Source organism: Sipha flava, unplaced genomic scaffold (genome assembly GCF_003268045.1).
Source record: "Sipha flava isolate LNK unplaced genomic scaffold, YSA_version1 84_pilon_pilon, whole genome shotgun sequence".
In the NCBI taxonomy this organism is placed as follows: Eukaryota; Metazoa; Arthropoda; class Insecta; order Hemiptera; family Aphididae; genus Sipha; species Sipha flava.
Genome location: NW_020273626.1, coordinates 612,071 through 632,950, shown reverse-complemented (window position 1 = coordinate 632,950; position 20,880 = coordinate 612,071). Strand labels below are relative to the sequence as shown.

General features: G+C 28.7%; 1 protein-coding gene and 1 pseudogene across 3 annotated transcripts in view; both read right to left on the bottom strand.

Moving 5' to 3' along the window:
* LOC112693275 (calcium/calmodulin-dependent protein kinase type 1) overlaps positions 1–20,880 on the bottom strand; it is a 451,608-nt gene that overhangs the window by 1,788 nt on the left and 428,940 nt on the right. For 2 of the 3 annotated variants that reach the window (XM_025568266.1, XM_025568267.1), the window contains 2 exons: positions 19,757–19,844; positions 18,645–18,858 (listed from right to left, as the gene is read on the bottom strand). In XM_025568266.1, the coding sequence (XP_025424051.1) occupies positions 18,645–18,858; positions 19,757–19,844 (302 nt within the window). The remainder of the gene's footprint in view (positions 1–18,644; positions 18,859–19,756; positions 19,845–20,880) is intronic. The other variant, XM_025568268.1, reaches the window with a different exon arrangement.
* LOC112693274 lies at positions 1,574–3,356 on the bottom strand (annotated as a pseudogene).

The window sequence follows — 20,880 nt, the reverse complement described above, 5'->3', positions numbered from 1 at the left end:
AAAAATACACTATACAGCATAGTTAAATAAATCACTACTTAAAGAATAATATTTTATTAAATATAACATAGTCGTATCCTATTTTTGTCACAAAAGTAAAAATATTATATTATAAATTTGTATGTGGAAAAAGAACGACAGTAATTATTTATCTGTACAAATAATTATACGGGTAACACGCGGTTCGTATGCCGTCATAAACCATCGCGCACAGTGGTCGACGATGGTGAGATGGTGAGACGATCATCCGACGGCGGGAGCCGCCGACTTGCGCTCTGTCAGCATGGAGTATAGTTACTAATAAATTATTATATAGATACTTGTGGACGGCGCTTATTATCCGATAACATACCTGGCATTTCCCTCATTCGTTTTATTTATACGTATAGGTAAGAGTGTCGAGAGAATGTGTTTTTGTCTTGAGCGCATTATTATTATAGTGTTTTAACTTTTAAATAAATTATAATGATTAGATTTGTTTCGTATTTTTTTGAAAATATTTTTAATGGGGCCTTAATCAAAATCGAGAACAACAAAAAGAGCTGCGAAATTTCATAAAGAGTTAATGGAAGATGCTAATAATCTAAAGCAAATTAAATTACATTTTCAGCCTGCACGTATTCAGCAAGGTAATAACTATTAGATTATAATAATCATATAATAATCAAAAGTTAACTATGAATCAATTCATTGTAATAAGTGTAATAAGTGCTTAGCATGTGCTTACATATTAATCAGGGACGTTGTCAAGGTAGGGGGGGCCTTAGAGGGCCTGGTCCCCAAAGAAAAATCAATGGCCCCGAACTGGCCCCCTTGATTTTGATTTTTAAATATTATAGTGTTTAGTTGTCTCAAAACGGCTAAATCCTGAATGTATATTCCATACGGGCGACTGTAAACTCCGCTAGAATATCGGTTAAGATATAAATATAAATAAAAGGTCTAGTGTAAACTCCGCCAGTTTTTTGTTTACCTGCTCAGTGCTCACATTGCCACGTGCCTTCTCACATTAAATACGTTGACATCTATTGCGATGATGTATGTCGAAATTTATAAAATTACTCTCATGGTTCGAATCATTTCAAGGTGGATATATATCCACATTGATTCATTTATTAATAATTTTATCTTCATATTATCCGAAATAAGTATATCCAATGATGATATCAGCAGTAGGTAAGGTATACGTAAAATATACTTTGACGAATATAATTATTCGTAGTCTACGTGTCTCCGTGTATATTTTATATTGAACGAAATATGTCGCAACAAAGTAATAATATAAAATTAATTAACTGGTCAACGAGACAATTTATTGGTTTTATTTAACAACTACAAATATAACCAAAATATAAAATATGTGTCTGGTGAAATAAAATGGAGGTATGATATTATATAATATAATAATAATAATATTCACTTATTATTATACAGTCGACTCTCAGTAACTCGAAGTTCAAGGGGGAAAAAAAAATTCGACTTACTAAAAATTTCGAGTTATCAAAAACTTTTAAAAAGTATGTTTTTATTTTTATATAATATGTATTTACATTAACGAAATAAAAAAGAAAATTTACATGTTATTATTTTTAAAGAATTGGTGTAAAGTTAATTGTTTTTGTTTATTTAACACTATATTGTTCTCAATTCTATTTTCTAAAACACCGAGTGGCTTAAATAAATCTTCCATACCTTCATTGCCTTCAATATATTTACGTAATGTTTCTAATGCAAGTGTTGCTTCTTTATTTGTAATGGTGGATTGTACTTGTTGGTCTTCGAATTCTTCTTGGTTATCTTCGTCCAATATATCGGAGATAATATCGTTCTCAATCCATTTTCCACAAATATCCAAATTTTCATCGACATTAACGTATGATGTAAAGGTTTCATCAATATTTATTTTCTCCGTTAATTGATCCCATTCATCGTTATTATCATCAGAAGGATCATAAGGAGTGTTTTCATCGTTTTCAATTGAAGTTTTAAAACCTGATTTTGTAAAACAGTTTACAATCGTTCCTTTTTTTACGTGTCGCCATGCTTTATCGCATAGCCGTATAGCATCCAATATGTTTATTATGATTTGATTGTTACCATTTATAGTCGATATAATTTTTTTTACCATTTCTTTTCGATAAAATATTTTAAAATTATTTATTATGCCTTGGTCTAATGGTTGTAATACAGACGTAGTATTAGGAGGTAAAAACTGCACGTGAATAGCATTTAAAGTTGAAGTCAAATTGTGTGCAGTACAATTATCTATAAAAAGTAAGATTTTTCTTTTCTCGGTGACCATTTTTTTATCTAATTTCATTAACCACAAATTAAAAATTTCAGACGTCATCCAGGATTTTTTGTTCGCATGATAATCTAATGGCAATGATTTTACTTGTTTAAAACATCGTGGTTTTTTCGACTTACCAATCAAAAGTGGTCTTAATTTTTCCGTGTCCGACATATTCGCCCCTAACAGAAGTGTTACTCTTTCTTTGCTATGTTTTCCACCTGAACAAGATTAGCCTTTAAACATAAATGTTTTTTCAGGTAAACATTTGAAAAATAATCCTGTTTCGTCAACATTAAAAATATCGTCTGGAGAATAATTTTCGATGAGTTTCGGTAAATTATTTATCCATACGGAACATTTTTGTACATCTACAGCGCCACTTTCACCAAAAACTTGTTTAAAAACAACATTATTTCTGTTTTTCCAATTTGTTAACCATCCACTGCTGGCTTTAAAATGTACATGCCCCAACTTATACCCAAACTCTTCAGCTTTTTCTCGTAGAATGGGTCCATTTATTGGAATTTTTTTGTCAAGACATTGTTGAAACCATTTTAATAAACAGGATTCTATATCAGAGTATTCTCCTGGTTTCATTTTTTTTTCGAGTTGCCGAGTTTTCATTAAAGTTTTTCAAAATTACCTCTTTACTTTTTATTATTGTAGATAATGTACTCGCTGGAATTCCAAAATCTTTGGCTATTTCTTGTTTTTTCTTTTCACCTTTTTCAATAATTCTAAGTAAGTTCACTTTTTCTGCAAGTGATAATGTTGTTAATTTTCTTTTTTGAGCCATAATAACCACTGATTTAACACTGTTACACTCGCTCAATAAACGGTTAAACGAACAAACGGCATAGAACTAAAAATGAAATCTATTGTATGAAATTATCAAGGTTTAAGTTACAAACATTTAGTTGATTATAATGGTCGGGTTTTACAAAACAAGTGATAGGCGAAAAATAATCGCCTTGATAAACTACTTTTAGTACTAAATTTGGATAAGAAAATTCGAGATATCGAAAATTTGTCAAATTAATTTTCGAGTTAGGAATTTTAATTATTCGAGACATCGAGAATTTCGAGTTATCAAGGTTCGAGTTACCGAGAGTCGACTGTATTACTTATTATATATTATTTTTAATAATATATCATATTAATTTTAAACTACTAATTGATTTTCTTCACTGGCGGAGTTTACATGTATTCAATTTTACCTGATTTTTTTTAGTGGCAGAGTTTACATGCGCTCATTCCATATAACTAACGATCATATAACAAAAATTAAATTCTGAAATTCTATTTTATAAATATTCGTCACTTGACAATTTGAGATAAGACAATAGTACGTATATTAATAGATTGAAAACTATAAATTCCAAATACGGATATCGAACACACATTTGATAAACACAACTACAGAAAAGGGCCAAAAAATGTTGGCCCCCTTATAGAAATATGTCTGGTTATGTCCCTGATATTAATAGAGGAATTATCAAAACAATCTGTTCTATTCAATAATTTATACATCGTTTTCAAATGTGCTTTAATATTAATATTAACACGAGTAACATGTGAAAGAGTTTTTTCGAAATTAAAAATTATTAAAAATAAACTCAAATCAACACTTTCTCAAAATATTCTGACCCATTAATATTGATATCAATAGAAAAAGATATAGCTGAAAATATAAATAAAGAAAATTTTATGAATGAAATTTCCAAATCCTCAATGGAATTAAAAAGGCTACTTCAATAGATTTGTAATTTATATACTAGTATAGTAGTATGTATTTTATTATTCAACATTATCTACTTGATAATATATTAATTAAAAAAGTGAGTTTTAATATAGATAAATTTAAATATTTTTATGAATTAAAATATTTAATTCCAAAATGATTATACTTTCCTTTTCTTATTTTGATATTTGGTTTAATTTTTTAAATTATGGCCCCCCCCCCAAAAAAAAAAAATTCCTGCCTGGGCCCTGACGGTAGCCATGGATTTTAATTAATTCTCGATATTGAAGCACATTTTGTAGACTCGAGTAAAAAAAAAATTGAAATCTATTTGAAATGAATTAAGAATAAAATAAAATATTGTTTTATTAATATTGTGGTTAATCTATAATCAACTTTTGGTCATATATTATAATTATTTGTTTTTGACTAGTATTATTTCGTCGTTTTTAAAAACCTTACTAAGTTACAATACCCAAGAGCCTATACTTTTGTGTTTTTTCGAAGCTTTTTGTTAAAATATTCGATAACAACAAAAATGTAAGTACACGTCTTATTAAAATATCACAGTAGAAGCAAACGAATTGAGCTACGGAAAAATGTTCGAGCTTGTTTGTTTTTCAATAAGTATAATACACGTCGCGTTTACCTTACGAAATCGACTCAATTAGCCTCCTATAGGCGATACAAGGATTTAGTGGAATTTTAGAGACCTAACATTTTTGTTCTATTTACAATTAACGAGTAAGCTGAAAAAAAAATGTGACTTGCTAATTGTTATACTTTAGCTCCAAGCTTAGGGATATAATGCGTAAACCGTACTCAAGACACTTTTTGGGGCTAGAAAAATACTCAAGTGGCTATACCACCCGATTTCCGTTTATACAGCATACGCGATAATACAATGTAACATGATAACATAATGTAATATTATGGAAACTTCAATAAAATACTATTCGATCCAATTATTATGGGTTTTTTTTTTATATTATAAATTATTTGGAAAATTAATCAGTTGATGCGTTCGTTATTGTTACAACCAATGGTATAATTTTCAAATAGTTTCGAATCAAAAATAAATACATCATAGTACATTAAGTATGTTATATATTTAACAGGCAACTAATTTAAATACGGATTTCAAAGGTATAAAATAATCTGTAACTATAACAGCACATAAAAGTTATATGTATCATTAAAATTAATTGAACTGACTAATAACCAAAATAATATTAATTTTTATAACCTATAACATAATTGAATAAATAATATGCGGCAGAACTTATCTATACTTCTGTAAACATATTCATAAACATACATATATATATATATATATTCTGTCCCCTGCCAGAATGGTCTTCGCACGCCTATGATTAGTAAACACGGTATAAAAACTATAGTTGAGAAAGTGAATGACACTTTTTAATTATAATAAGCTAATTTTTTCTTTATTAACGATTAAATTGACAGTAAAGATGAGCAATATTCCTAAGCATCAATTAAGTTTAAAATTAAGTTTACATTTTAACATCGATTAATGTAATTTTTGAATACCTAATTCAATTTTTTTAATATTTATTTTTGCGGACAAATATTATAGTTGATAATTTCAAATTTTTTCAACAGAAACTAACTAATCTAACTTCTCAGCATAAATAGTAAGATTTCATAGTATATAAATAAACATAGATATTCTGAAAAAATTAAAAATTAATTAACTTGGACATTTGAAAAACTATTACGGTAATTTTAAATTAACGCAAGGGAAAATAAGTAAAGTTATAAAAAAGTTCATAAAACACCCGAAACGAAAATGTATTATGCTCATTAACTGCTTAAATAATCCTAATCCTAATAAAACGCCTACGAAATGCATATTATTAGGAATATTTTTTAAAACGTTACTATAAAATGCTTGAACTTGTAAATTATATTTATGTTCTGTTCATTTTAATATATACAGATAATTGTTCTTTTTACGATCGAATGCGTATTGTGTATGATATTTTAACTATAAAAAATAAAAATAAAGGCATACAACTTAAATGAGAATCCATCAATCAGTTGCGCGATGACTTCGAGATAGATTTTTAGTTCCCTCACAATTGTCTCGCGGAATGAATGTAAAAGATAAATCGTTCGTTTCATGACGTGTAAATTGCTTGAGATGAATATTAAGGGTTAACTGTGCACAGAGTAAGTCGGAAAACACTATAGGATATTATACCGTTAAAATCGATGTTTGAGCACACCATAATTACCAGACCTACTGCATTATTATTATTATTATTATTATTATCATTGTCGTTTTTTGGTGATAAAAATTGCAACAAAAAACAAAAATTAAATAGTTTAATAAAAAAGTAATTCAACATAATATTATATTATAGGACTTGGTAATAATCGACACGCATAGAATTACGAACATCACGATATACAATTACGTATTAGCTGTTTCTACGCAACAACATCTAAGTCACATTAGTAATCAATGATTTGTACGAATCTAATTATAATAATATTATAATCTACACACTACGTATACGCATAAGTAATGCATCGTTGTTGTATACAACTTAAATGATCAGCGGTAAGTTCACGCTATTATATTATAATACTTTGTTCAAAACCAAGCGTGAACGTTTACATATATTTATAAAATATAATATTATCTTTTAAAAAAAAAAAGCTGTTGCTCTACGTGCTGTTCGGTGCAGGCTAACTAACTAATATGGTATATGGAACGGGGTGATCGTCGACAAAGGGCGCAAATTATACTCTATCATCGATGTAGTTAAATTTAATATCATCAGCCATGCACACATTATATTCAGACATATATTACATTATTGTGTCACAATCAATGGCCCGGATAAAATTATTTTTAAAAGATTCCATATCGACTGTTTACAAATAGATCAAACAATATTGTACCATTTTTTTATCTTTCTTAAAATCGGTTTTTTTTTCGACATGCTTAACCATTATCCATTAAAATTTAATACTTTTAAATATTTATCGACTTTATTTATACTTATATTTAGTTTTTTTATAACTTATACCATAAACAGTGAAAGGACTGCCGAATTTATATAAATAATTTTCTCGTGGTATACATTTATTAGATTATATTGATGATTATTTTCTTATTTATATATATAAATAATAATGATACAAGCAACTTCAACTAATTTAATTTAAAAGAGACGATTCGAGTACACAATAGTTTTTAAAATCAGTATACCATACAAGTAACTTTTTTTTTTCTTAAAAAATATGATGAAAGGAAATTCGAAAGCATCCACGGTTAAATTACAATTTTTTGGGATTTTTAACTTTCTAAATGTGTAATATTTTTGTTTGCAACAGTCCTAGAATCTAATGTAAAAAATTATTTCAGATCCTTAAAAATATTAGAAAATAAAACGGGATTTTTTAATAAGGTAAAATAAAATTCTTTAACTGGATCAAAGTCCACAAATAATAATCATTTTATGTAGAGAATTAAATTATTTTTGTTATTCATACATATAATTATATAATTCATGTAATGATCTTTTCACGTTATTTTTAGTTAATTTAGATCATCAATTTAAAAAAGACCAATAATACATTATCAAAATACACTATTTAGGTATTTTTGATAAAATCACTTTTAAATGAATTCTTTTTTTAAATGAGTTCTCAGATATTTGTAAAGTATCCCTAAATTTGAATATATGTATTTGTAAAAAAATGTCATTAGTACAAATTATCATTATAATAATAGTCATTATCATCATACAAAAATGAATAAAAAAAAAAAAAATGAAAGACAAAGTGTTGAACTTAGTGTTTTTGAATGCATAAAATCTCTAACCAATTAAATTATTTATATTATTATTATTATTATTATTATTATTTCGAGTATGGCGAAGTTTACTTCACGACGAATTCACTCACTGGTTTTGTGGCATTCCAATATTTTATTTTAAAATACTAAATGTGCGTTTGATCTAAACAATATTTGAATTTCCTTACCGGCAGTACATGGCAATAGAAAATATAATAATATTACTAATACCACTTATTATTGTTATTTTGTATTGCTTCTTTCTCTATCGTGACACGTGTGTAGAGTTGTATTATTATGGGGTACGCTTACAATGGTATTTAAAATAAATGCTTGTATGGAAAACGAAATCTATTTATTTACTGATTAAAACTTAATTTTGACATTAGAGTAAAGAAAAACACAGTTCATACTCCTGTACACTATTCACTTTATGATTGACGAAAAAATCAAATCTTTTACTTATGAACTTAATAGGTACATTTTCGTGTACGAATATTAGAATATCAAAGCATGTTCTATTGTAAGTGAAATCGTAAATATTTGCATGCTTATCATTTTTTGGTTGAACTCATACATATTTTCTAAAATACTCATATTGTTTGGGGTCAAGTTGGTAAAAAAAAAAAAATAAACCTATAGCTGAAGATTTTACTCGAAAACTGAAAGTAAGTTGATACCGAAGACAAACATCTGTTACAAAGCGCACTGCAGTAGTCATAAACTTCTATTGCAAACACGACATCTTTGTCTTTAAAAAGAAGTAACACATAGTTTTTATTTTAATTCAAATAATTGTTTTCAAACTAACTGGAAAATAAAAACCAAGTTATTACAATGGTTTTAATGTATATTACTAATGCAAGCTAATTTAATTTTAAATTATGCTTTTGTACATCAATGGATTTAAAACATATAATTAAAAAAAATATTCTAACTTTTAAATAATTGACGTGTTTCAGTAATTTACCACGCATACTATCCTTACTGTGATAATTATATTACATAACATTTATTTTAAAATAAAATTAAAAGCTTATCAAGAAATATAGTTTCATTTTACAAACATTTCTGAGAAATATTTTCTCAGAACATATTTGGTACCCACTTACTCATACGATATTATCAATGTTAAAAATAGGCAAACGCATGGAAGTCCTTGCTTTACAGTTATTGCTTTATAATTTAAAGTTCTGAGTTATCGTCATAAGAGGGCCACCTTTAAATTTTTCTAGATTGGGGCTTTGGATAAAATTGTCACGTTGCTTCCTCCTGGCTATGGTATTGGTGGTTCGGTACTCTGTTATTTCCTATTTTGAATTGTATTGGTGTCTACTTTATCAATCTACTATTTATACTTCAAATTATCATGTATACAATTTATAGCAGTAAAATGTTGGTTTCGATGTATAATTCTTTCGTTGTGTAAATCGTTTGCGATGCGAATCACTTTGATAGAAATTACATTATGACGTAATATACACATATAGATTATACACAGATATTTATAATCTATGTCTATATAAATATTTCAATAGTAGAAACTTCACCAATTTGCCCTTTCTCTAGTGTAATGCCACTTGACATTTAAAAAACCCTTTAATTGAGTAAAAATTATAAAAGTCTCTCATAAATTGTCAGACATGGCGTAACCAGAGGCTGTGATTACTACGTAACAATTACCAATAATGAATACAAATTGTATTATATTTTTTTGTTTAGGAATTTTTCGTCTCAGAACTTTGAGATTTATATCAAAGAATCGTTTATAATTTATGGAAATTCGTTAAGTCTAATGTCATATTAAAGTTTAAAACTAAACCGATGAACACAAAGATTTTAATGAAACAATATTAGACTAGCTGCTGTATACTTTTATTTTTATTTGTTATTATTCATACGGACAATGTCCAAAATACAAAATAGTAATAATAATAACAGTAAAAACATAGCAATATCTGACAATGAACACATTTTTAAACAATTCAATAAAGTTTATGATATACAATAGGGTGAATGAAAGTGAGTACCTACATAACAGAAATTGATGAAAAATAGAGAATAAAATATGGCAAAAAAAAGAACTCGAAGAACCATGAGAAGAAACAAGAATTTTGGGTACCTTGATAAGCAATAAAAGTGGTCCACAAACAATGAGATAATCTATACCACATAATAAATCATAATCGTCATGGTCATCGACGATTTCCTGGGAAAAAATGAATATAACTTAGCTACCTATACAGGAACAAAAATTAAATTCAAATACACCTCTCATAATTTTGAAACTGTAAAATTATTTGAAAAAAAAAAATAAAAGAAATATTTTTCCGTGTACAAGAACAAAACAATTATTAAACACGATTCTTCTGCGTGTCCGAAATGTGCGTTGCTCTGAAATTTACCAATGATTTTTGATTTTACACAGGTCGCAGTGCCTCAAATCTGCACCCGGGTAGTACCAATGGCGATCGCTTGTCGTTGGATCGATGAACCATAATGGCCTTCGGAGTCAGGGGAAAAAATATTTCGGCGATCGGCTTTGTATTCACGGTGTTCTATCAAGCACGCCTGCAGGATAAAATCCCACCCGGGGCAAGATTAAAATTCTAAGGGCCAAAACAACGTGTATCTAAAAACAAATGAGAACAAAATCAAATACCATAGAAATCGGTACCCGGGAGAACTTATAGTTTTAATTGATATGCAGTCATGCGTAAACATTGTAAACTAATAATAAATACGTTCAAGATTATACATTTTAGATTATCTAAAAATATAAAAAAATTTACTAAACTTCATAAATGGATCTTAATAAAATTATTTTATGATTAATATGCATGATATTAAATTAAAAATAGATTTGAAACAAAAATTCCCAGTAGGAGCAATGGCCCCTTTGGCCTCTGCGGGCGCGCATGTGTCCTGTAATCGTTCGCTTTCACCCGCGGCGAAGGCGTTCCTTTAGAACGTTTCGTTGTGCTCGGAATTTCCGACAGCGGTATAGTTATATCAATCTGTACACGCTCGACGAACTCGCGTAAACTCGATTTCCAATGACCATAGAAGACGAATAGGTGATTTCGTAAAGTTTCTAGTCCGCACAGGGTCAAGGCCTACCCGAAACGGGTGTCAGAACGTTGTTTATGCGTTGCGAATGTCGTTGCAGCTCCATTGTGCGGACGAATTGAACTTAACACAACAATGGTCGGATGGAGGGCAGTGCACGTGCATAATGGGCTGGATCGTGCGTTCGAGCGTGGCTAGTTTACGAAGAAAATCCATTTAGACCGAGACGTTGACGAACGGGTAAATATATTTTACGCGTATCGTTGAATCCGATTTCGAAAAAAAACGTTATACTCGTGTAAACCAGTGGGTAGTAACCAATATCTCATTATTACCCTATCGAGCTCGCGTGCGTTAATTGATAATATTCAAACGTAGACGATTCAAATTCGAAAACGTCTGTCCGAATGGATTTTGCGTAGAACTAATAACAGTTTTGTTCATCAACAAATAATATCGATTCAATCTTTAAAGTTCATCTATCAACATTCTTAATAATGGAACGTGTTTTGAAACATCGGTAAAAATTTGTAAACATTTTTCCATTTCAATTTAGTTTTTATGCTGGGAACAATTTGCAATTATTTTGTAAACAAAATTTGTATTTTAATATGAATTTAGTGTGATATAGATTAGGGGTCTCTATTTCACGTATATTTAAGAACACGTTCCGTACGTGTTTTTATAGAAACGGTAAATTTAATTTAATTTTTAAATAGGAAATTTTTTTTTAATAATAAATTAATAACTATTAATTTGAGTTTTATTAATACGATTGTATTATAATATATTTTACAGTAAAAACACTATAAAAATAACTTATGAATACGACCAAGCCAATTATTTTAATAAATTACAAATTAGATTCATACATAATGAAATAAATTATAAATTTCGTATATGATTTTTATAAAATTTATAAATATGTATACCGTGTGTCCCAAAAAGCAGGGGCCACTTTACCACTCATTACCATGTAAATATTTTTCAATTCTGTTTGCAGGACATTAAACTAGACTAAAGGATCGTAAATTTCTATGACTTACAATGTTTTTAACTCATGTATCTTGCGTATGTGCAATAAAACTTACATTTTTTTAAATGGCAACCCGTAATTTGAATATCATATTCGGGTTCATCGATTTTTTTCAAGCCATTTTGATGTATAAGCTTGTGTCCTAAACCCAAAATTGACTAAACTAGAGCTAAGTAGAATTTAAGAAATTAAAAAATTTAATTTAATTAATTTTTTTTTTCTAACTGTGCGTACTTTTTTCTTCTAAACACCACGAAACAAACAATCAAAATTATTATTATTAAACTAATTAACTATTTACTACTTATGAATTATTATCTTATTTTATTATTACACATTATGAAATTACATATGGTCTTAATTGGCTAAAACCAAAAAAAGAAGAAGTGTATTTTTGTTTCCATCAGAATTATAATTAAGTGTCTATTAAAATAATTATGAGCATTGGTGTTTCTAGTTTTGTTATCTACCTATACCTATTAAAATGTCATTAGCTATTTTTATATTAGGTATTATGGAACTCATTATCAGAGTCATGTGTCATTGCAGTCTTAGTAGTTCGACGTTTCTTATTCGCTATTGTCAATACCTTTAGGTATTATAAGTTATAGTTTGAATTTTGTTAGAATAAATTATTAATCATGAATAATAGTGAAAGAGTTCAGTTACTATTAATCTACAGAAAATGGAACAGAAACGCACGAGAAGCAATAAGAATGTACGCTCAGCAATATCCAGATCGGTATCACCCCAATCGTACTTATGTTCAAAAGCTTGAAAAATCATTGATTGAAACTGGTTCATTAAGTAGAACAAATGCTGTTCAGCAACAACCACGGGTAAATCAAAATTTTAATGAAGTTATTGAAAATCAAGTTTTAGCGTATGTACATTTTAATCCACGTTCATCTGTTAGACACGTCGGACATGAAGTTGGCATACCTAAAACTTTAGTTCATAAGATTTGTAAAAAAAAATAAACTTCACCCTTACAAACCAGACTTTGTCCAATATTTACGCATAACAGACCCAGAAAAAAGATTAAATTTTATTTCTTGGTTTATGGTGACGTCTGAGGATGATCCATTATTAATTAATCATATTTTGTAGACTGATGAAAGTAAATTTACTAATAATGGAATATTAAATAAGTAAAATAATCGTTATTGGTCGAATGAAAATTCTCACTGAGCTGTTCTTACAAACTTCCAAACATGTTGGGGTATAAATGTATGGGTTGATTTGATTGGTAGTAAGTTACTTGGGCCCCATTTTTATGACGGAACTTTAACAGGAAGAAGATACTTAGATTTTTTGCGTGATGACTTGCAATTACTCCTTGATGATTTACCTTTAGATATACGCAGAAAATTTATTATCTGCAAGACGAGGCACCTGCTCATAATGCCCGAATATTGTCCAAGAATTTTTGAGAGTAAGATTTGGCGAAAAATTTATTGCAACACATGGACCAGTAGAGTAGCCCCCAAGGTCACCAGATCTAAGACCGTTGGATTTTATTTTGTGGGTACACTTAAAAAATGTTGTGTATGCTGATCCTCCAATCAGCATCCAAGATTTAAAGAATAAAATTACACATGCATGTTACCTCCTAAATGAAAACCAAATACTGGCAGCAACTACTCGGGAATCGTTACGTCGATTTGAGGCATGCACTTTACACGACGGAGGGACTTTTGAACAGTTTATTGAATAGTTTATGTTTGTAATTTCTGTAAATTAAATTGTAAATAAAAATGTATAGTTATGTTAAAAAAAATAAAATAGAAATTTTGTTTCTTGAAAATACATGTTTAAACTATGTTATTTCATAATGTGTAATAATAAAATAAGATAATAATTCATTATTAGTAAATAGTTAATTAGTTTAATAATAATAATTTTGATTGTTTGTTTCGTGGTGTTTAGAAGAAAAAAGTACGCACAGTTAGAAAAAAAAAAATTAATTAAGTTAAATTTTTTAATTTCTTAAATTCTACTTAGCTCTAGTTTAGTCAATTTTGGGTTTAGGACACAAGCTTATACATCAAAATGGCTTGAAATAAATCGATGAACTCGAATATGATATTCAAATTACGGGTTGCCATTTAAAAAATGTAATTTTTATTGCGTATGTGCAAGATACATGAGTTAAAAACATTGTATGTCATAGAAATTTACAATCCTTTAGTCTAATTTAATGTCCCGCAAACAGAATTGAAAAATATTTACATGGTAATGAGTGGTAAAGTGGCCCCTGCTTTTTGGGACACACGGGACACACATATTTATCAAATTCATGACCAGAAACAACCTTTTATTAATGTAACGTCCAGGGTTTCTTATATCGCTAATGGTGCGTGAATAAAATGTTCAGAGAGATTTTTAACTTTTGTTCAACTATTGGCTATTTATATACATTTTTACTTGAAAAATATTAGTATTTTATTTAATATATGTATATATGCCGTAATAACTGATTAATTTAGCTAAATATTTCCGAATTTTTGTTAGTTGTATTTTTGTAAGAGAATACGTAATTCATCTTTATTAAAAGATAAAGGAAATAGTTTACACTACTGAAAAAATATTGATATTATTGTACCGTTTCTTATATTCTCATATAATTTATATACATTATAGTAATTCGAATTTCAATTAATTAATATTCATTTTATAGATACAAATAAAACTAATAAAATAACAAACTGAAATTTACGTATATATTTTCTGTCCAATAACTCATCTAATGTATGTTTTGATTCTATATTTTTAATTTTTAACAAGAACACTGAAAGTTTACGAGGAGAATAACTCATCGTCTGGTGCAGAAACTACTGAGACTAATCTCCCGGACTCCATATATAAACCATTATCGCTGTGATTCCTCCCATCGAACTTTTATATGCCATCTATAATATTAGAATTGAGACTGTTAGGCCCATTTCACACAGGACGGTTTTGTCCGTGCGGATTTTATTCGTACGATTTTTCTCCGCACGGACGTTGTTTTCACACAATACGGTTTTTCCCCGTGACGGCACGGCGCCGTGATTTTCAGTCGTTGACACGGCTGTATCACGGCGACCATACGGATAAAATTCGCCCACCGTCCCGTGTGAAAGCCACAATTAATTTTATTTATTTACTACCAAATAAAATCCGTACGATTAAAATCCGCACGGACGAATCCGTCCTGTGTGAAATGGGCCTTAATCGACCGTCTCATTCGTTTTACGCGTCGTTTTTCGTTAATCGTTATCGATTATTTCAAAAATAGTGCAGTGCTGTTTTTCCAGAGCGTATACGTATACATATATACATACCATACGTGTATCAATACACGTACCAAATCGAGAGCCCTAATCAAGATGCACAGAAATTATAATAAATCATAGTAAAAAAATCGTAAGAAAAAAATCACTGACAGATCGTTATGTATTGAAAATATCAACTTAAATTGTTAACTAGTTTAATGCTCAACCTTGGATTTACTGTTTATTCTATTTTAAACGAGGTTATTAAAAAATAAAACATACAATTTCAATCTTAGGTGACTTATTGTTTGTAAATTATCAGTTTTCACGTGAGTCTTTGATAAACACTATACGATGTGCTTTGTTATAATTCAGTTCAATCAAATAAACTGCGAACCAATAAGATACCATGGTAGTTTTAATCTCAACTAATGTTTTAGAACTATTATATATAATTATTTGATAGCGGAAAACGATTCGAGTAAAAGATTTACCTCGCCGATAGCAATATACACAGTACAGCTAATTTTTATTTCTTCAAATGTTAATTCAATCAATGGACCATTTGGTTTTGGGTGTAAAAATATATATAGTTTTTATCCGGGGTTTTATTAATAATTGGAAAATTCGCCAGTAATTCTTCTTAATCTAAGTAAAAAACCGTAAAAAAACTTGGAGCCGCTGTCGTATACAATAAACGATTGCCTTTGTAAATAATCGATGGATATCAATGATAATATTTAGAACTTTAATTTGATAAATAATATGATTATAAATATTGTAAAATACTATTAATTAGTATGCATGTAAAAAATAAAAAATAAAAATAAAATGCAAAATACATGATTTAATGTTTGCTGCAGTTGTTGACATAATTTTTTAGGCACAGCTATCCGGGTAGGTTAGTCTATTTATCAAATACACAACATATTATTTTATAATACAAATATATTATATTTTAGTTTGTCATTTTACTCTTATATTCTATTTCGATTAAGTTTATTTGGTAATAAGTTATTACTAATAACTTTATTGAGTTGTAATGCTTGCTTTAAAAAAAAACAAACGATAATAATAATTAAATAATCTCGTCAATTTTTAATTTTTAACTATTCGTAACATAAATCAATAATGAATACTATATTATAAATAATATTAAATTGTCGTTTCTCGATTTGTGTTTTACCACCTACCGGTCAGAAGAAAATTTAATTTGGAGCTCAAAATCAGTTGCTGCGTACAGAGCGGTTGACATGTTACATCACTGTATAACTCGTATACTTACTAAATGTATACTCGTATTGTAACAGTTGTGGAAAAACTTTGGATACTGTTCTGTTGTTACCGAGTTTTTTCGGTAGGTCACATGTATTGAAAGGTAGGTACCCAATATTGGTTAATGTTTGTTTGGTTTAGATACACTATGTAAGTTAGGTATGTAATATACGTAAGTGTACGTTGACTGGTATGATAAAATGTGTGTAAAGATGTACTTAGAGAAGTATATGAGTGACACACAACGAGAAAAAAAAAAAAGGGGAAAGAATACATCAACAGCAAAGGTAGGTAAAACAAAAACGGACGAAGAGTAAGTGGTCGTTAAATAAAAATATAACTTATAGGTAGTATACACGCGTACAAAAAAATAATATGACCGCATGCACATTTATGGAAAATATAAAATGGTAGGATTTTTCGCATATGAACTTTTCTGTCGGAATTTTGAGCGTATATTATTTATTTATTGATGTCGGACACGATGGCAATGGAATTCGAGGGAAACATATTTTGGTGTTTATGAAACTTTAGGTAGTAAGATTAGTTCAAACATCGCATAGTCCATAATTGTATCGATCAAACAGAAATTTATTTGTATTTATCACATTTGTTTGGCATTGATGATGTTTTTTTATTTTTAGTGGATTAAGATTGATTTCGAGGAATGTCACAATCATTACAACCGTCTCAAATTTTCGGAAAAATTGCATAAAAAAAGTTAAGGTTACTTTGACATATAGAAAACAATAGTTTTAAACCGATATTGGTATTATTTTATAAAATTATTGACATTAAATATGTTTCCTATCGCTCATATTGAATCTCGGTACTGCCTACAAGGGGGGGGGGGGATTTCCGAAATAATAACCCAATCACGCTTTTTAAATTTACATGCGATACGCTAATAGAGGTAGAAGAAGTGCGTCCTCAATCAAAATTTAGCACCAAGAGCCGTAGTGATAGTGATAGTGACAGTTAGGACGTGCCTTAAAGAACAATGGCAAATAGTTTTTCTGAGGAAATCACGGACGGCTTATGCAAAAATCGAAACATGTTATTAGAACGTATGATGGCGTACGAAAACGTTGAAAACGAAAAAATAATAAAACAATAAAATGTAAGAGAAAAAAAAACGAATCAATTAAGTAAAAAACCACAAGCATAAACTAAATAGACTAGTAAACATAATTTATACGTACATGAATACATAATATCAATACAAAATTATATATTATGTGTTTATGATAAGTGACCATATGGCAAATGGGTTAATATATAATGGTCGTCAAAATAATGTCTTTAAAACGATAAAAATTAAGGTACTCATCTGTCAAAAATAAGCGGAGTGAAAAAAGTTATTCTTTAATTTGTGAGCAAAAAAAAAAAAAATTCATAGGAGCACTTCAATTTTAATCAATAAGTTAATATTTCGGTCTATATTAGTTCTAACGATATCATTGAGACATGAAGATTTATATATATATAGATTTCTTTATATAGCTTGCTTTCTAACTAAGAATTTAAAAATAGATACAATTTTAGAAATAAAACGAGTTGCACACCAATTCGAATTAATTTTGTAATATGTGTGAAGCAAGGGATTTTTATTAAAAAAATTTGAATGGAAGAGATGTTTGAAAAAAAGTCACGGGGACCTTAATAACATTAAAATCGTACAATCGAATAAAAAATCCACCATCATACGTATGAGAATTAATTATAAATTGAAAGTCAATTAACAAACATAGATCGATTGATGGTGAAAAACTCTAGTAGATTCACGCGAGTATCACATAGTATTGTTTAAAAGGATCTTGTTTTATTTTTAAGACTTAGATGTATTTGTTTTTTTTTGTTTTTGGCTCACAAACTTCAATATTATTTGCAGACCAGATAGGCACATTGGCGTACATTACATGTCAAAATATTATATTCATACATGTACGTATAAATGTAAGTACAGTTTCGAGGTTAGGACTCTATAAAATTATAACATATCATATGGTGTAATATATGTATTGCGTTCATCTACGTGGATTCAAATATACATTCAAGAAAGCCGAATCATTTCAAACGCAACACAGATTTGGCAGTCGCGGGGGTAACACGTATACGCACACACGCTATTTTTTTTCTACCTTCAGCACCATAATCATTATTATCTTGACCGTCATCATCATCATCATCATCACCATCATCAAAATCATCAATCTCGGCTTCCTCTACAATCGTAGCACACTTCTGTCTGTTCGGTATAGCAGCAGGCAGTATCGACGATGTGTCTGATACGTCTGACACGTTCATTGCTAACCTCTGCATTTTATGCACCATGGATATGGCGTTCATAAGTTGCTGGAAACATGATCATGATCATCTTAACGTTTTTTTCAATTTATTTTTTTTAAATTTAAATTTTTTTTTAGCCATCCGATATCTGATACGAAGATCTCTTCGTATATATATTTATAAAATAAGTATATTATCTAAGTGGATATTTCTCAGGCAGCTATTGTTTAATTGGTAGTGTGTTTTAAACCTTTTTTTTCAATTTTAAACACAATGATATTACTATAATGTACCCAGAATTCTTTTTCTAAATTTACATCAAGAAAAAAACAAAGTTTTCAATATTTTATTTACAATATGATCCAGCAAATTAAATATTGTATGAATTAATATTATCATGTTTGATCTAAATAAGTATATTGAATTTTTAGAGCCATTTAACTTTTCGGTAGGTGATATTTTATCAGATATTAGAATCGTCTTATGCAGTCGATCCTAGACAAATGTTGTTCAAAATGTTTCCAATACATTTATGAATATTACAACTTTAAGTGCTAATGGCAAGTAATGGCAAAGTTTAAATTTTTTAACATTTTTTTTTTCTTACATTTTATTCTTAGTTCATACATGAGTAAAAATTGTGATTTCCGTTAGAAAAAGAATAAACCAAAATATAATCAAATTGTAAATTAATTTTGCTACATGCTACATAGCTATTTAAATTAACCACCCTGTATTTTAATACGAAATATTTTAATTAATTTTTTTTATTATAATACACATAACTTTTACATAGTAAATAATTGTTATTATATGATTTAGACTAGCGATTCAATTTTTCCGTCTTTATATGTTTTATTTATTTTATAAAATAATCATGGAAATAAATGTTAGGATTATATTATTATGACAAGCGTGGTGTGCACGTTCTCTGGCTTACACGCGTTGTATAACAGATACGTACCTTCCATCTGGATTTAGCGAAGTTCTTTTTGAGCTGTGCGGAAACGGTTCCGTGAATGTTTTTGCTGCTGGCCGCGTTGCCGGAAATCCTAGAGAAAAAAAGTTCACGAGCTCATCATATACACCGCATACACTAAATTATTGATATTATGACAAACGTTGGTATCACAAATTTGATTAATTCTTCAAAACAAAAAGTTATTTTATTGAAACTCTTATTACACTTTTTATTTCATAAAATCCCATTCTATGAATTTTTTTTTGTTCTACTTAAGATTTGACAAAATATATTCGTATCACGAGAATTTATCGTACCTATTATAGTAATTAGGAGCAACCAGTTGTCTTAATTTATGAGCGATTGAATGTTTAATTTATGATTTTTATCAGATTGATAAATAATTTGAAATTAGATCATTGAAATCTACTCGTTTCGATAATTCTAATATATAATATATACGTATATTAGTACATTTTCATAGGATCAATATTTTTACGAAATAATTTTAAATATATGTATATAAACATTCTAATTTTTGGACGTTTGTGACATTGCGTGTTGCAAAAATTCGTATATTTCGCATATTATTTGGAACGAAATCAATAACGAATGATTTTATCGAAGAACAATCAATAGATGCATTATAACGCACAATATTATCTAGAATTTTAGATAAGTACACATGAATAATTTGGAATGGTATTTTGTTTTATTTTTTTAATTTATGTGTATTATAGGCCAAGGCCCAAGATAGAGAAGATATTGTTTTAATAACAAACGACATTTTTGAATTGTAAATGCAATAAAAACATAAAAAAACTTACGGCGACCACGGGGTGTAAGGATAATTTTGAAAAATTTCTAAGGTAATAGTCGACAGTACGATTGGTAAATGATTAATAGTGGGATAATCAAGGAAAAGAAATTTCATTTAATTGAATTTTGTAAAAAAGATTTATATAAGGTCTCAGACGAGAAAATATGTATAACAAGTACCCAGGACCGGCGTTAGGAGAATGCAATAACCCCTACGAATAACCTACATAATAGTCGGCAATCATTAACAAATTAAATAATATTAGTGCTGTAGAATTTTGTTTTAGAAAGTGGTTGGTCAACAAATT